Raw genomic sequence first — 15,764 nt, 5'->3', positions numbered from 1 at the left:
CATTCCACACAAAGATGGACTACAAGCCATCAGCAACACTATCCCCGATAATGTCACGGCAGGCCTGGGGGCTGAACTTTGTGACTTTGTCCTCACCCATAACTATTTCACATTTGGGGACAATGTATACCTTCAAATCAGCGGCACTGCTATGGGTACCCGCATGGCCCCACAGTATGCCAACATTTTTATGGCTGACTTAGAACAACGCTTCCTCAGCTCTCGTCCCCTAATGCCCCTACTCTACTTGTGCTACATTGATGACATCTTCATCGTCTGGACCCATGGAAAAGAAGCCCTTGAGGAATTCCACCATGATTTCAACAATTTCCATCCCACCATCAACCTCAGCCTGGACCAGTCCACACAAGAGATACACTTCCTGGACACGACAGTGCTAATAAGCGATGGTGACATCAACACCACCCTATACCAGAAACCTACTGACCGCTATGCCTACCTACCTGCCTCCAGCTTTCATCCAGACCATATCACACGATCCATTGTCTACAGCCAATCTCTACGATACAACCGCATTTGCTCCAACCCCTCAGACAGAGACAAACTCCTACAAGATCTCTATCAAGCGTTCTTACAACTACAATACCCACCTGCTGAAATGAAGAAACAGATTGATAGAGCCAGAAGATTACCTACTACAGGATGGGCCCAACAAAGAAAATAACAAAGCCACGAGCCATCACCTTCAGCCCCCAACTAAACCCACCTCTCCAACGCATCATCAAGGATCTACAACCTATCCTGAAGGATGACTCATCATTCCCACAGATCTTGGGAGACAGGCCAGTCCTTGCTTACAGACAGCCCCCTCAACCTGAGGCAAATACTCACCAGCAACCACACACCACACAACAGAACCACTAACCCAGGAACCTATCCTTGCAACAAAGCCTGTTGCCAACTGTGTCCACATATCTATTCAGGGGACTAATCTATTCATAGGGCCTAATCACATCAGCCACACTATCAGAGGCTCGTTCACCTGCACATCTATCAATGTGATATATGCCATCATGTGCCAGCAATGCCCCTCTGCCATGTACATTGGTCAAACTGGACAGTCTCTACGTAAAAGAATAAATGGACACGTAAAAGAATAAATCATAGAATTCTATGATTCTATGACACAAATCAGACGTCAAGAATGATAACATTCAAAAACCAGTCGGAGAACACTTCAATCTCTCTGGTCACTCGATTACAGACCTAAAAGTGGCAATTCTTCAACAAAAAAACTTCAAAAACAGATTCCACCAAGAGACTGCTGAATTGGAATTAATTTGCAAACTGGATACAATTAACTTAGGCTTGAATAAAGATTGGGAGCAGATGGGTCATTACACCAAGTAAAACTATTTCCCCAGGTTTATTCCCCACCCCACCCCCGCTGTTCCTCAGACGTTCTTGTCAACTGCTGAAAATGGCCCACCTTCATTATCACCTCAAAAGGTTCTCCCCTTTCCCCCCCCCCGGCTCTCCTGCTGGTAATAGCTCATCTTACCTGATCACTCTCGTTACAGTGTGTATGATAACACCCATTGTTTCATGTTCTCTGTGTATATAAATCTCCTCACTGTATTTTCCACTGATGCATCTGATGAAGTGAGCTGTAGCTCATGAAAGCTTATGCTCAAATACATTTGTTAGTCTCAAAGGTGCCACAAGTACTCCTTTTCTTTTTCCTTAAAACTAGTGTCTTCTGCATAGACTTTCTATGCTGATTTCAGAAACAAGGTCTCTTGAGTGTTCTTGAGCCTCAAATGTTTTCCCAGGTGTGATTTGTTGTGCCACATATTGTATTCCTCTAAATATTACAAGTTTTTCAGGTGAGGGAGTGTGTCTTTAAATAAGTTCTGTAAAGTACCACATATGTTTAGAGCAGTATACAAATGAACAGCTACAGAGCTGTGCATATTTTCTCCATAACTAACTAGTGGATCCATTCAGAAGAAGTGTTAACCTGTTGCTTAAGGCCAAAGAGCCCTGATCACAGATTAAGGGAGCAGAGTTTATCAAAATTAAATTCCCTTCCCCTACTACTCCCTGTTCTGGACTTTTCTTCTTCTTTCACATCAGCTGCAACACTGGGGCCATACAGCTCATGTGAGTTATGATACTGACTCAAAAAGAAGAGAAAGATGGGCCCTCTCTAGCTTAGAGGATGCTATTTTTTAAAAATCTGCTATTGTGATCGGGGTTCCTTTCCCCTCACCAGTTCTGATCCCAACTTCTGGGGGATTTGGTGGGGGGACACTCCCTATGTCCCCATTCACCCGCCAAATAAGATTTTAGTTTCTTTGGAGGCGAAAGGAAAGAAAGACGATAAGTCAGTCTTCAGTCCCAGGCCCTCTTCTTGTCTGCTAAGTATCGAGCTGTCAGCCAGAGAGATGTAACACGTTTAGGTGGCGCGGAGCTTTATAAAACATATCAGTTAATGGCATATCATACAAGTCATACAAGAACTGACCCCACCCCATTTTAGCTGTTGGGTTCCTGTTCACTATCTATAGCATTTGGCCTCATCTGTGACTACTCCCTTTAGAAAGTGGGAGTCATGAACAGATTAGGTGGCCATTGTTATGGGTAAGTACTCTTCAGACTCAGGATCAACCTCCATGTTAGAGTACCCCACAGAGCTTCCAAGAACCAGCTGCTATAGAATCTGTATTTCTCTGAAAAGATCCCAAATATATTCTCTCAAAAACCGGATATAAAAAGAAGTAAGCAAAATGTAATTTAAATAGAATGCAATATAATTGTATCAGCACTGTTTTCTATGATGCAATTGGTCAACTTTGTATACATTCATTTCACATTTTGAACTTTTTCTGACGTTTTTAAAACCTCCCATATGCTGAATATTTATATTTTAAGAGTTTTCCTTTATTTTTTCATACCTCACACTAAATACATTTTTAGGATGCAGCCTCCACATAGGAGATAGGTTGCCAGGAACATTCATTCCATTTCAGAAGAATCATCTAAATGTACATTTAAAAATACATATATTTTTAAATAATGCTTTTCGTACACAAGCAGTAGTAGTATTTAATAAATAACCCTTCAGGATGGCATCTCCCACCAGTCTGTAAGAGCAGGACAGAATCTTGAGATTTACATAAAAATGGTCTGATTCACAGGTCTTTTTTACTGAGCCTCTCATTGACTTTAATGGGCAATGGGTGACATACTTAAATTGCAATTGCATGCTCTTATTTCATACACCAAACATGTACATATTATAAATAAATACATATGATATTCTGAAATACCTTTGACTATCAATTCTGCATAGCTTGATACTCCAGCTCCTCCTTCTGTGCGAATCATGCAGCGGTAATTGCCAGCATCTCGCTTTGTAGCGTTCACCACATTAAAAAAAGCTACGAATCGGCGATCATTAGACACCTTTATGTCCTTCAAAGGTGCATCCCTTACATAAATGCCCTAGAGTAAGACACAAAAGTAAAAATGTTGTTTTAAAATAAAAACATTTATTGGAAAACAACTTTATTTCTCCAACTCTCTCAAAAGAGGGGGGAAAAGCAGAGGTCACAAAATGTTAAATTTAAAGACATTTCCAACATATAACATTTCTGTTCTATTCCAATTAGGGTTAAAACAACAGCAGTAGGCAATCATTCACCTGGAACAACTGGCAAGGCTGCTCGTCTGTACTCTTTATAGATGAACGAGTACACAGATTTAAGAGCAATAGCACTTATTTGCTTGGTTTATTTGTATTCAAGATATTAAAGCATTTTTTTAAAGCGATGTGCAAATCAATATGCCCTAAATCTCTTTCCTCCTTTCCCCAGACCTGCTGATAAGCACATGGATCTTCCCCAGCCTGCATGTAAGGGAAACAGCTTCTCTCATGGCCCTGTCCTTGCCTAGAGCCACTATTTGATTTGGGTATCCATACAACTGGGGTGAAAGAAGGTACATGCATTACATATCATTACATGTATCCGGGATAGTTTAAACTTTAGATAACACTTAGTCCTGCCACTGCAGGACACTTGACTAGATGACCTCTCAAAGTCCCTTTCAGTCCTATGATTCTATGATTATCCTCACTGTAAACTAGCAAGAAATTGTCAAGAAAGTTAATACAGGCTCAGGCTACATTACTAGAGCTTGTCATGAATTTTTCAACAAAACATTTTTTGCCAGAAAATACTTATTCGTCAAAAGCGAAACTTTTTTCTGAAATGTGTCAGTTTCAACATAACTGTCATCGGAAAGATGGAAAGGCTTTCCAGGTCCAGGTTGGAATTTCTGGTCAAAACCAAAGAAAGAGACAGAGATCCCTTGCAGATTAGCGAATAGCCTTGTGGTTAGGTTATTCACCTGGACTGCAGGAGACGCTAGTTCAAACCTCTGCTCCAAAGGAAGGAAGGACTTGAACTGCAATACCCACTTCTCACGTGAGTGCTCTAACACTACTGGTTATTGGGGGGAAGGGCCCTGGAGGTATCTGCCTGTCATACTGTTTGAGAAAATTGTCAAAAGCATTCAGTGTCCCAATCTGGAATGAAAACAAATGTTGAAACCTCAACATTTTCTGCAAAATGGAATTCTTGTTTTCTGCCCAGCACTATTTATTCCCCATACTATGTGCTCCTTTGAACCGTGGAGCATCCCACTTACCACCACAGAGCCTCATAATGAATCTCTTAGGCTTCAGGGGGAGGGGGACCTGCAGTTTCTGAGAACTGAACCCTTTCTTATTCTGAATTTCTACAGGACTGAAAGGAAACATCATTCCCCTAGCAGAAGAATTCACAGAAAACCCAGAGAGGAATCTTGTAGCGTTTTAGGCCCTCGGTGCCATTTTTTCTGCAGAGGGGCATGCAGCAGCCTATACCATTTAACTGTATTTGTTGTTTTTGTTATGTTCCTGTGACTTTATTTAAGAACACAGAGCAGGCTACAAAACTGTATGAACTATCTAAGACAGCTAGCCCTCTCTGTTTTCTATCCTAAGAATTTGTAGTTTGTGTTGCAAAATTTAAGATCCAGTAAGGAAATGCTGAGCTCAGTTTGTTAATTATCATGTTTAGTTGTCAACATATTGAAAAAAGAAAGGAGTACTTGTGGCACCTTAGAGACCAACAAATTTATTTGAGCATAAGCTTTCGTGAGCTACAGCTCACTTCATCGGATGCATTCACTGGAAAATACAGTGGGGAGATTTTATATACACAGAGAACATGAAACAATGGGTGTTACCATACAGGCTGTAACAAGAGTGATCAGGAAAGGTGAGCTATTACCAGCAGGAGAGTGGGGGCCGGAAGGAACCTTTTGTAGTGATAATCAAGGTGGGCCATTTCCAGCAGTTGACAAAAATATATGAGGAACAGTAGGGAGGAGGGAATAAACAAGGGGAAATAGTTTTACTTTGTGTAATGACACATCCACTCCCAGTCTTTATTCAAGCCTAAGTTAATTGTATCCAGTTTGCAAATTAATTCCAATTCAGCAGTCTCTCATTGGAGTCTGTTTCTGAAGTTTTTTTGTTGAAGAATTGCCACTTTTAGGTCTGTAATCGAGTGACCAGAGAGATTGAAGTGTTCTCCGACTGGTTTTTGAATGTTATTAAGAATTTTTATTTATATATATATATATATATGTTAATATAATATATGTAGCTCACGAAAACGTATGCTCAAATAAATTTGTTAGTCTCTAAGGTGCCACAAGTGCTCCTTTTCTTTTTGCGGATACAGACTAACACAGCTGCTACTCTGAAACATATTGAAAGTAACCTTAAAATACTGTTAATAGCCATTGAAAGCTGCAAATAATAGTCACACTAAATTGGTTATTGTACATAATTCATGAAGCCAGAGTCAATGTTAATCACAGTATTAATGCCAATGTAGCAGGATATTACACAGAAAATAATGATTTGCATTATTTTAATGAGTACGGTAATATAATGTCATTTCTCTTTTAAATGTAAATTTGTGGTGACAGCATTGTAATTTAAAATTTTAGAAGTATGTACGATTCCCAAAGTGGAAAACTGAGAGAGCCATTGTTTAAAAATTATTTATCCCCGTATCTGAGCACGACTTGAGGCAATTACCAGCTCCTTAAAATTCCTAGAAATCTTTTTCCCTGCCGGAGTGACATCACAATTACTATAAGCAAAGCTCAGAAAGAACCATTTCAAGCCAAACCATTATTTTCATTCCCTTTGCTTATGGTAGTTGTGATGTCATTCTGGCAGAAAGACTAGGAAGTTAGCAGATAAGTTTAATTAGGAATTTAGGGAATTAATAATGTTTGAAGTGCAGTACTAATTTGATTTTTAACACAAGTCAGTCAGTGATTTAGGCCTAATTATCAGAGTTGCTGAGCAATAAGAGTTGCCACTGATTTCAAGTAGAGTTCTGTGTACGCAGCACCTACATCTTCTTCCTTTCTAACCTACCAAAAAATGTGAAAAATATAATTTAGACACAAGACAGACAGGCACAAAAAAAAAAACAGGCTGAAAGACTCATCTTGTGGACTGCTTTGGGACTCTTTAAGAGTAGGCGAGCGTTGTGAGTAAAGCAGATAACGGGCTTAGACTCATGGTCCTGACTAGCCAGAAGTTTATTGGATTGTCTCAATTACAACAGAACTGCAGAACTATTGAAGTATATTGAAAATTATTTCTAGCTAACATGATGGTATTTCTTCATGGCATAATGAGATGAACAGTTTGTTTTGCAGGAGAAACAGCAAAAGGATGGCAATTTAGCCTCTGGGAGGAGAAAATACATTTTACTCACTCACTGACTTTAGATGGTAGGAGTAGAGAAGAAACAGATGGCTAGATTACCCTGTCCTTGCAACTGTGAAGCGGGCGAAGGGTCATAAGAAACTCCCAACCACTGGCCTTTTGCCCTCATGGAGGATCAAGTCACATTCATATTCCCCGTACTTGGTAGCGCTCAGGTCCTAATCCCTCCTATTGCAAGGGCACAAGTCACTCCAAAGGGAGGTCAGGAGAGATGGCGCTATGACTTTACATAACCTTCACATCCATTTGTACAGCTAGAAAACAGAGAGGAGAGACGGCTAGACCAGGCAAAAGCGTGGTTTATACTGCATAGTCTTCCCCTTTCTCCCAGGACTGGGAAAGGATTGTCCCTTGACAGGTCCCCTTGGAGGTCTTCCTGGGGTTGTGCCACTCCATTCCTCCTGCAATACAGACTAGATCGTAATATACACAAAGGGCATGTCTATACTGCACAAAAAGGTGTGTTGTTAATGCAGGTTAAAATAGCCATGAAAACATGGCAACTCATCTTTTAACTTGGTGAGCAGCTTGAGCTTGGGTTAACAGCTACAAATAGCACCATGGATGTTGCAGTACTGGCAGTGGCTCAGGTTGGCTCCAATCCCACCCAACCGCCCTTAGGTCTGATCTGGAGTGGCTAGCCCGAGCTGCCATCCTACCACACTGTCCACGCTGCTATTTTTAGCACACTAAGTCAAGTGGAGCTAGCACAAGTCTATCTGAACTGGGAATCACATTGCTCAACTGCAGTGTAGACATACCCATAGAGGCTTTAACTCAAGCTGCTCATGTGAGTGCTGAATTGAGTCGCTGTGTCTTCATTGTCATTTTAATCCAAATTAGCTAACACAGGTTAGCTAACCTGAGTTAACAACTGTCATAAATATAAAGGGAAGGGTAAACACCTTTAAAATCCCTCCTGGCCAGAGGAAAAACCCTTTCACCTGTAAAGGGTTAAGAAGCTAAAGGTAACCTCGCTGGCACCTGACCAAAATGACCAATGAGGAGACAAGATACTTTCAAAAGCTAGGGGGAGGGAAAAACAAAACCTCTCTGTCTGGGTGATGCTTTTGCTGGGGACAGAACAGGAATGGAGTCTTAGAACTTAGTAAGTAATCTAGCTAGATATGCGTTAGATTCTGATTCCTTTAAATGGCTGAGAAAATAAGCTGTGCTGAATGGAATGTAGATTCCTGCTTTTGTGTCTTTTTGTAACTTAAGGTTTTGCCTAGAGGGATTCTCTGTGTTTTGAATCTAATTACCCTGTAAGGTATTTACCATCCTGATTTTACAGAGGTGATTCTTTTTACTTTTTCTTCTATTAAAATTCTTCTTTTAAGAAACTGAATGCTTTGTCATTGTTCTTAAGAGCCAATGGTTTGGGTTTGTGTTCACCTACGCAAATTGGTGAGGAATTTTATCAAATCTTCCCCAGGAAGGGGGGTGTAAGATTTGGGAGGATTTTTTTTTGGGGGGGGGAGGCGTTTCCAAATGGGCTCTTTCCAAATTATATCCCTGTTAGACGTTTGGTGGTGGCAGCGATAAGTCCAAGGGCAAAAGGTAAAATAGTTTGTACCTTGGGGAAGTTTTAACCTAAGCTGGTAAAAGTAAGTTGAGGAGGTTTTCATGCAGGTCCCCACATCTGTTCCCTAGAGTTCAGAGTGGGGAAGGAACCTTGACAACAACACATACCTTTTGTTTGTTTTGTGGTTCAGACATACCTAAAGTAAAATATGGGAAGTTCAAGAAGAAAATTGTCTTACATCTGGTTCTAAAGGGCACATTTGATATCTCTGTGGATATGTAAAATGAGAAACTAAAATGATTTATGCATTTGAGAGACTAACTGCAGAGTTTATTATAACTTATAACCTATTGTTCCACTGGGATCCTGCCATCCTTTAAGCCTCTGGTGGGTTCTCATACACAAGCTCATTTGCCTGATTTCTAATATCCCACTTCCTGCCCCCAAAAAGGGAAAATGGTTTGATCATGTGTGGGAAGTTTTAGCCCTATTCTATGTGGGAACTTTTAGCCCTATATTGATATAAGAATAGCGCAAAAGCTATTCTTATATCAATAATCTTGACTGAAACTAGAGGCACATGGAGCACATTTTCATGAGTGCAATCTAGTCCATTCTCTTGCTCAAATAAACACTATACGTGAAACTTATCAAATGGAGCACACCTTTGCCACAGATGATTCTTCACATTTTCAGCTCCCTCAAGAATACAGAGTTCAGCAAATAGGTTGTTACTGGTTGCTCTAAAATTCACAAATGACTTCCAGAACAAGACTTATTTATTGCTAACTTTACTGAAGAACATTAAGACAGTTATTGACTATTGTTAAAAGGATATTAGTAATCATTAACCTTAACTGTTTTTTTTTTTACTTTTTTTTCCTATTGAAAGAGCTCTAGTTCTAAGTCACCAGTTTAGTGAGACTGGCAGAACTCAAACAGTGATGAAATAAATCATTAACATGAGATTCCACTGTAGATCTCAGAAAACCCCTCCCAGCATTTTTTCATTTTCATCCTTTTAGAAAAATCATCAAAATATCAAAGGAAATTTAGTGTCAGTGAATGGTGTTAGACTGATGTCCCAGGGAACACCATTCCTGTCATCCAAAGAAAAAGTGCAGTACAGAGATAGTAATCTTCCCTATGCCTCCCAACTCTTGACCTAAAGAGGCAACAGCCAATGGAAAAGAGGGTTATTCTGTGTAATGCAGCATGAACAGAGAGGATTGGTAAGGAATGAAAGTATATGATGAGTTAAATACTTATCAGACCACAGTATTAAAAGAAAAGAAAAGAGCCCTCCTTCAGCAACAGCTAAATGAATAGGCATAGTTCAGTATTTCTGTACACGGTATAAAGAAGAGTTAGATTAACGATGGACAGTGCTAACCATTTCGCTGTACCTAACATTCTTCTCATTTAGCACAGCTATGCTGTATCATTACTGGTAAATGAAGATAGCATGAAGTTCTTATTACAACAGACATCTTCATAATCCTGTGGGGGACCTTCAGGCATTTTGCCTATTACTATAGCCAAAAAGCAGTCACTGTAACAACCAAAAATGGAGGAAAAGGTCCAAAAGTGTGATCAGAGTTTCTTTATATGGCTTAAACACATTTTGTTTCAAGGTTTCACTACAGCAGAATTGAAACAAGTTTCTCAGCCCACTGAGAAAATTATATGGAGAAACAGACTCATCCGTTTATATGTAGACTCTTTTCCAGGTTTTATTAACATTAAAAATGTGGGTTAAAAGTTCAAGTTGCAATGATGCAATACATTTTTTTTTAAGTTTCTTGTTTTCATTTGCAGAATTTACTTTGGGGGGGGGCAGGGGAGAAAAGGAGTTTTATCTGAGAGTGGATAATTTTATATAGTAGCTTACTTCTCAAAGGAGCTAAAAATCAAAAATACGTTTTACTTCATTGACACTTTCATGTGCATTTTGCTTTGCATTGCTTCACTCAAGATTTACATTAATTGTGAAACAACGATGCTCACACAGAGGTGCATGGACACAAGAGGCTCCTTTTTTACTGTACTGTCCATGGACAGGTCAGGGCCCCTATTTCGTTTCTCTTCCTTTTTGTTTAAATGTGAGCCACACTTCTAGCCATTGCACAAAATCATCACCAAACTTACAGGTAACACAGTGGTCACTCATACAGGGAAATTTAACCCTAATTTTGAAACCTGAAGAAAAGGCGGAGGAATCAGATTTCTTTTTTCCAGATATAATGCTAAACACAGGCCCAGTATGGCACACTTGCATATTACATTATTTCAGTTTTAACAGCCAAAATCATTTCATTGTATGATGATACAATGGGATCCCAAGACTGTTTGAAATATTCTAGTTACAATTAACAAATGAAGTACACAATATATTTCCCTACTGAAAACACTGCAGACTTTTTTTTGTGTGTGGTTATTTACAAATATATTCCATTCAGTACAGTTCAGAAAAAAGCAAATAAACTAAATGCTCTGGTGGGGTTCTTGAGTTCCCCAAATGTTACTTTTTTAAACCAATGACAGAATGTACCTGCGCCCACGCCATACACACTATTGTAATAATCTCTGTACAAAGCAGATTTTATAAAGGTATCATTTGAAAACTCATAATTTGTTGGTCAATATTGTCCTCAAAATATGTGTGGCAACACTGAAGTGATAAGATTCCACTGTATGGTGTTATTAACACATGTTCCAAACTGAGGTTGGCAAACAGCTTGGTGGGCGTCTAGTTTTTGACCGGAACACCCAGTTCAAAAGGGACTCTGGCGGCTCCTGTCAGCACCGCCGACTGGGCCGTTAAAGGTGCTGCGGCGCTAAGGCAGGCTAGTCCCTACCTGTCCTGGCTGGCACCGCGCTGTGCCACAGAAGCAGCCAGCAGGTCCGGGTCCTAGCGAAGGGGGCCACAGGGCTCCACACACTTCCCCCGCCCCAAGTACTGGGTCCACGCTCCCATGGGAGCTGGGGGGGAGCAGTGCCTGAGGGCAAGAGCAGCACATGGAGTCTCCTGCCCCACCCCCAGACCTGCTAGCTGCTTCTGGGATGCAGCGCGGTGCCAGCCAGCCATTTAGCCCCTGCCACATTCAAACTCCCTGTCCCAGCCTGGAACCCCCTCCCTCATCCTGAACCCCTCATTTCTGGCCCCACCCTGGGGCCTGAACGCCCAGTTGGAGCCCTCACACCCTCCTGTACCTCAACCCCCTGCCCCAGCCCAGTGAAAGTGAGTGAGGGTGGGAAGAGCAAGCCACTGAGGGAGGCGGATTGTAATGAGTGGGCGGTGGGGCCTCAGGAAAGGGGCAGGGCTAGGGTGTTCGGTTTTGTGCGACTAGGAAGTTGGCAACCCAACAAACAGCTCTGTCCTAACAAAGGAATGTGCGCTCTGCTTAATTTGCATTTAAGCAGTAAACAGAGTCATCAAGCAGGAAGGGGAAACAAAAGAAGCTCAAACATGAGGAAAAAGAAGCAGGAAATATTCTTACCCACACAGACTTTTTGTCTCCTGCATCTCAGTGGGAAATGTTTTTCAAGTGGGGGACTGACACTGTAAAAAGGAGGGACAAACACCCCAAGGCACACCCCCACTGTCCCTGCCCATCGATTCTCTGCACCTGAAGCAACAGAGGAAACCTTCATTGGATTCTGAGAGGAGGGGTTCTGACATAGAGAGTTTGGTCAGTAAGACTGCTGAGAAACTTTGCTTGAATCTGATACAGTTTGTTAAGCCAGGCACCAAGAGCATTTTACCTTTATTTTCTTGCAACCATTTCTCACTTTTATGCCTCATTACTTATACTCACTTAGAATCTCTCTTTGTAGTTAATAAACTTATTTTATTCTTTTATCTAAACCAGTGTGTTTAAACTGGAGTTTGGGAAACTCTGTTTATGATAGCAAGTTGTGCGCACATTATTTCTATTAAAGAAATAACAGCATTTATATAAACTTGTATTGTTCAGGAGAGGGCTGGGCAGTACAGGACATACATTTCTGAGGGAAAATCTAAGACTGGGAGTGTTTTGGGGTCACACTGCAGCTTAATGAAGGATGGTAAGAGCCAAGGTGTGGCTGGCTGGTTGCTGTACATACAGAGACATAGCTGGCATGCTGGAGGCTGTTTGTGAGCAGTCCAGGCTTCAGGCTACAACAGGAAAGCATCGTAAAGGGCACCCCAGGTTAAAGGGCAGGAGTGACACAGCTACTCATTAGTCTGGATTGTACCCTGGTATGTCACAAACCCCACAAATAAACACAACCAGATCACTTAAGTTAAACCACTTTGGTCATTAGAGAATAGCTTTATTCCCATCCTGTTAAAATAAATGCCTTTATTTAAATGGCAAAACATTTTTTGCATGGAACCCTAATCTGAATCTTTTTAGCATCTCTCAGAAAATTATGACAAAATCTGTAGTTTGCTAATCCCATTTTGATAAAACTGTATACAATTTACATTTTACAATGATACACTAAGGTAACGGATTGAGTTTCAATAGGTTGTTATAACAGGTTGCCTCAACAACTTTGTGTTGTCTAAAATTTTCACACACAACTTCCCGCAGCACCAGCCAGATAAATATATTTCTTTTCATCTCACTTGGTAGCTCAGTAGTGCCACGTGGGAGATCCAGGTTCTACTATGGGTCAAGGATTCCAGTCCTCTATGCCCTGAGATTGGGAGAACGGTGGGACAGGATGCTCATCCCCTGAAAAGGGGAAGATGGCCCAGCACCACTGAGTACTAATCCCTTTGGGCAATGAAAGACAACTTCTGACTGGCTCCAAAGGGAGATGAGTCTACCCCTATTAGGCTAGACGGATTCTGATAACACAATACTTCAGAGAGGAGGGGATGCAAAAGTGGTGAAAATTAGATTCCACTGGATGTAGAGGATCCCCTTTTGGACAAATGTTCAGAGAGCACAATAAAAAAAATGTCACTCAGAAACACTTTTTAAGCTAATCGGTGTATGTCTACACTGCACACTAAGCGAGGTGAAAGGATATTAGGGACTAAAACCTGGGGCATCTGGGCCACTGGGAGGTCACGCAGAGCCACCTCCCACGGAGCACTGTGGAGGCAAGGTGCCACAGGCAGTACCTCCAGAAGGGCCAGAGCGACCCTGTCGCCCTCTGATTGGCCCACATTTACTATTTAATCTTGGAGGGTGCCACAGGAAGTAGTCTGGGCAACCATACAGACTTCCGGCTTGCTAGAACTGCAGATCTTGTCCTGCTTCACTTTCTGATCACCGGTCTCTGACCCCGGCCTGACTCTTGCCTCTTCACTTTAGCCTGGTAACTACTCCTGATCTCTGATCTCCAATCTCTGATTCTGGCCTGATCCTCACCTAGACTCTGGCCATTACTCTGATCCCTGCTCACTGACTACCACCTCAAGGCTGTCCTTGACTCTGACACCAGCCCAACAATGACCACGAGGCCAAACAGGCTACACCCTGGTCCTTTACATGCAGGCTTTGACTCAGGTTTGAGCCCAAGCCTCCTTTCTGTCCTCACACAAATCAGTCTGACTTGGGTCAGTAAGCACTCAGAACTAGGGCCCGACCAAATTCACAGTCCATTTTGGTCAATTTCATAGACAAAGGATTTTAAAAATAATAAATTTCATTATTTCAGCTATTTAAATCTGAAATTTCACGGTGTTGTAATTGTAGGAATCCTGACCCAAAAAGGAGTTGTGGGAGGATCGCAAGGTTGGGGGGGGGGAGGTTTGAGGTGGTGGCATTGTCTTCAGATCTGGGCAGCTGGAGAGCAGTGGCAGAGCTGCTGCCAACAGCAGCGTAGAAGAATGACATGGTATGGTATTGCCACCCTTACTTCTGCACTGCTGTTGGCGGGATGCTGCCTTCAGAGCTGGGTGCCCGGCCAACAAACACTGCTCTCCAGCCGCCCAGCTCTGAAGGCAATGCAGAAGTAAAGGTGGCAACATCACAGCCCCCCTAAAATAATCTTGTGACCCCTCTGCAACTCCCTTTTGGGTCAGGAACCCCAATTTGAGAAATGCTGGTCTCCCCCTGTGAAACATGTATAGTATAGGGCAGTGGTTCTCAAACTTTTTTTTTTCCACGCACCACTTGTAAATTGCTGAGGGTCTCAGCAGACCACTTAATGATCTTTCCAAATGTTGTTTGTACTGTTAGCTAGCTATTGTAAAGTGCTTTGGATAAAAGCACTATATATAAAAAAACCCCTTAATTAACTTTTTTTGTTCTACAAATAGAAGCACACAACTCATATTTTAATATCAGTAGTCTTCCTTTCTAATGTGAAGGATGTGCTCTCCCTCCCCCGGCCACGGCAGCCCCCAAGCTGGGGCTGGGAAGGAGGGCCGTCTCGTCCCAGCAGCTGCAGCTCTGGAGCTGGGGAAAGTCACCTTTCTCTGGCTGCTGCGGCCCTGCAAGTCCCAAATTCCCCCCACCTCCTCTTCTCACCCCACTACCCCTTCCCACGTACCTCCTATTCCCCCCAAGGCCACCACCTCACTTTACACGTGCATCTTCTCCAGGCACCTAATTAGTAGAGACATGCCTGCACGGCTCCACTAACTAGGTGGGTGGCCCTTCATTCTCTCGTGTGCAGCCACCCAGGCGCGCACCTTAGACGGAACTATCCGAGGACCATCTGAATGGAGCTCGCAGACCACTGGTGGTCCGCAGACCACAGTTTTAGAACCTCTGGTATAGGGTAAAGGCAAACGAAAGACCAGATTTCACAGTCCGTGACTCTTTTTCATGGCTGTGAATTTGATTGGGCCATACTCAGAATCAAGGTCTTAGGACCCTAATGGGGGAGGAGGGGTGGATCAGAGCCAGAGTCCCACTGAGACTTGGGTCCAAGCCCTGTCATTTTGCAGTGTGGACACAGCTCAAGCTTCAGACCCAAGTCAGAAGGTCTGCATAGTGCAGTATGGAATATGCCAGGAGAGCCAAGTCCAGCAATTGTAAACCCAGGTTTACAATACAGTGTGGATGCTCAAGTATGGGCTTAGAAACTCCAAGCTTAGGAGCCTGGGTCCTACAAACCCAGGTTTACAATGCAGTGTAGACATACCCTGGATGACTAAGTTTTAACTGGTGAGTCACTTACTAGAATTTCTGTTAAACCAAATACTCCAGCATACATTATTTAGTATTCATGGTTGTGGGAAAACATCATATTTAACTTTATGACATACACAGGTTGAAACCCCAAATGTAATGGTGGCAACATGTTAAAGTCACACAAAAGGAAAATGGAACACACACAATTTTCAATTTGGCCAAGCTAGAATGAGACAAAATAGTCTGATGGTTAAATTAGACTTACAGTCTCCTTTATGCAATGAATTAATGTAAATGAACAGCATTTTACCAGCAACAAGATATACATTAAACC

The 15,764-nt window shown here is 42.0% G+C and overlaps 1 protein-coding gene across 9 annotated transcripts in view; it reads right to left on the bottom strand.

The window, feature by feature from the left end:
- The window catches only part of PTPRM (protein tyrosine phosphatase receptor type M), a 682,939-nt gene that overhangs the window by 385,281 nt on the left and 281,894 nt on the right, over positions 1-15,764 (bottom strand). For all 9 annotated transcript variants that reach the window (XM_048840290.2, XM_048840291.2, XM_048840293.2 and 6 more), the window contains exon 6: positions 3,294-3,468. In XM_048840290.2, coding sequence (XP_048696247.1) covers positions 3,294-3,468 — 175 coding nt within the window. The remainder of the gene's footprint in view (positions 1-3,293; positions 3,469-15,764) is intronic.

The sequence above is a fragment of the Caretta caretta genome, chromosome 2 (genome assembly GCF_965140235.1).
Source record: "Caretta caretta isolate rCarCar2 chromosome 2, rCarCar1.hap1, whole genome shotgun sequence".
In the NCBI taxonomy this organism is placed as follows: Eukaryota; Metazoa; Chordata; order Testudines; family Cheloniidae; genus Caretta; species Caretta caretta.
Note: the sequence above shows the minus strand (reverse complement) of the source record. Positions and strands in the feature narration are given on the sequence as shown.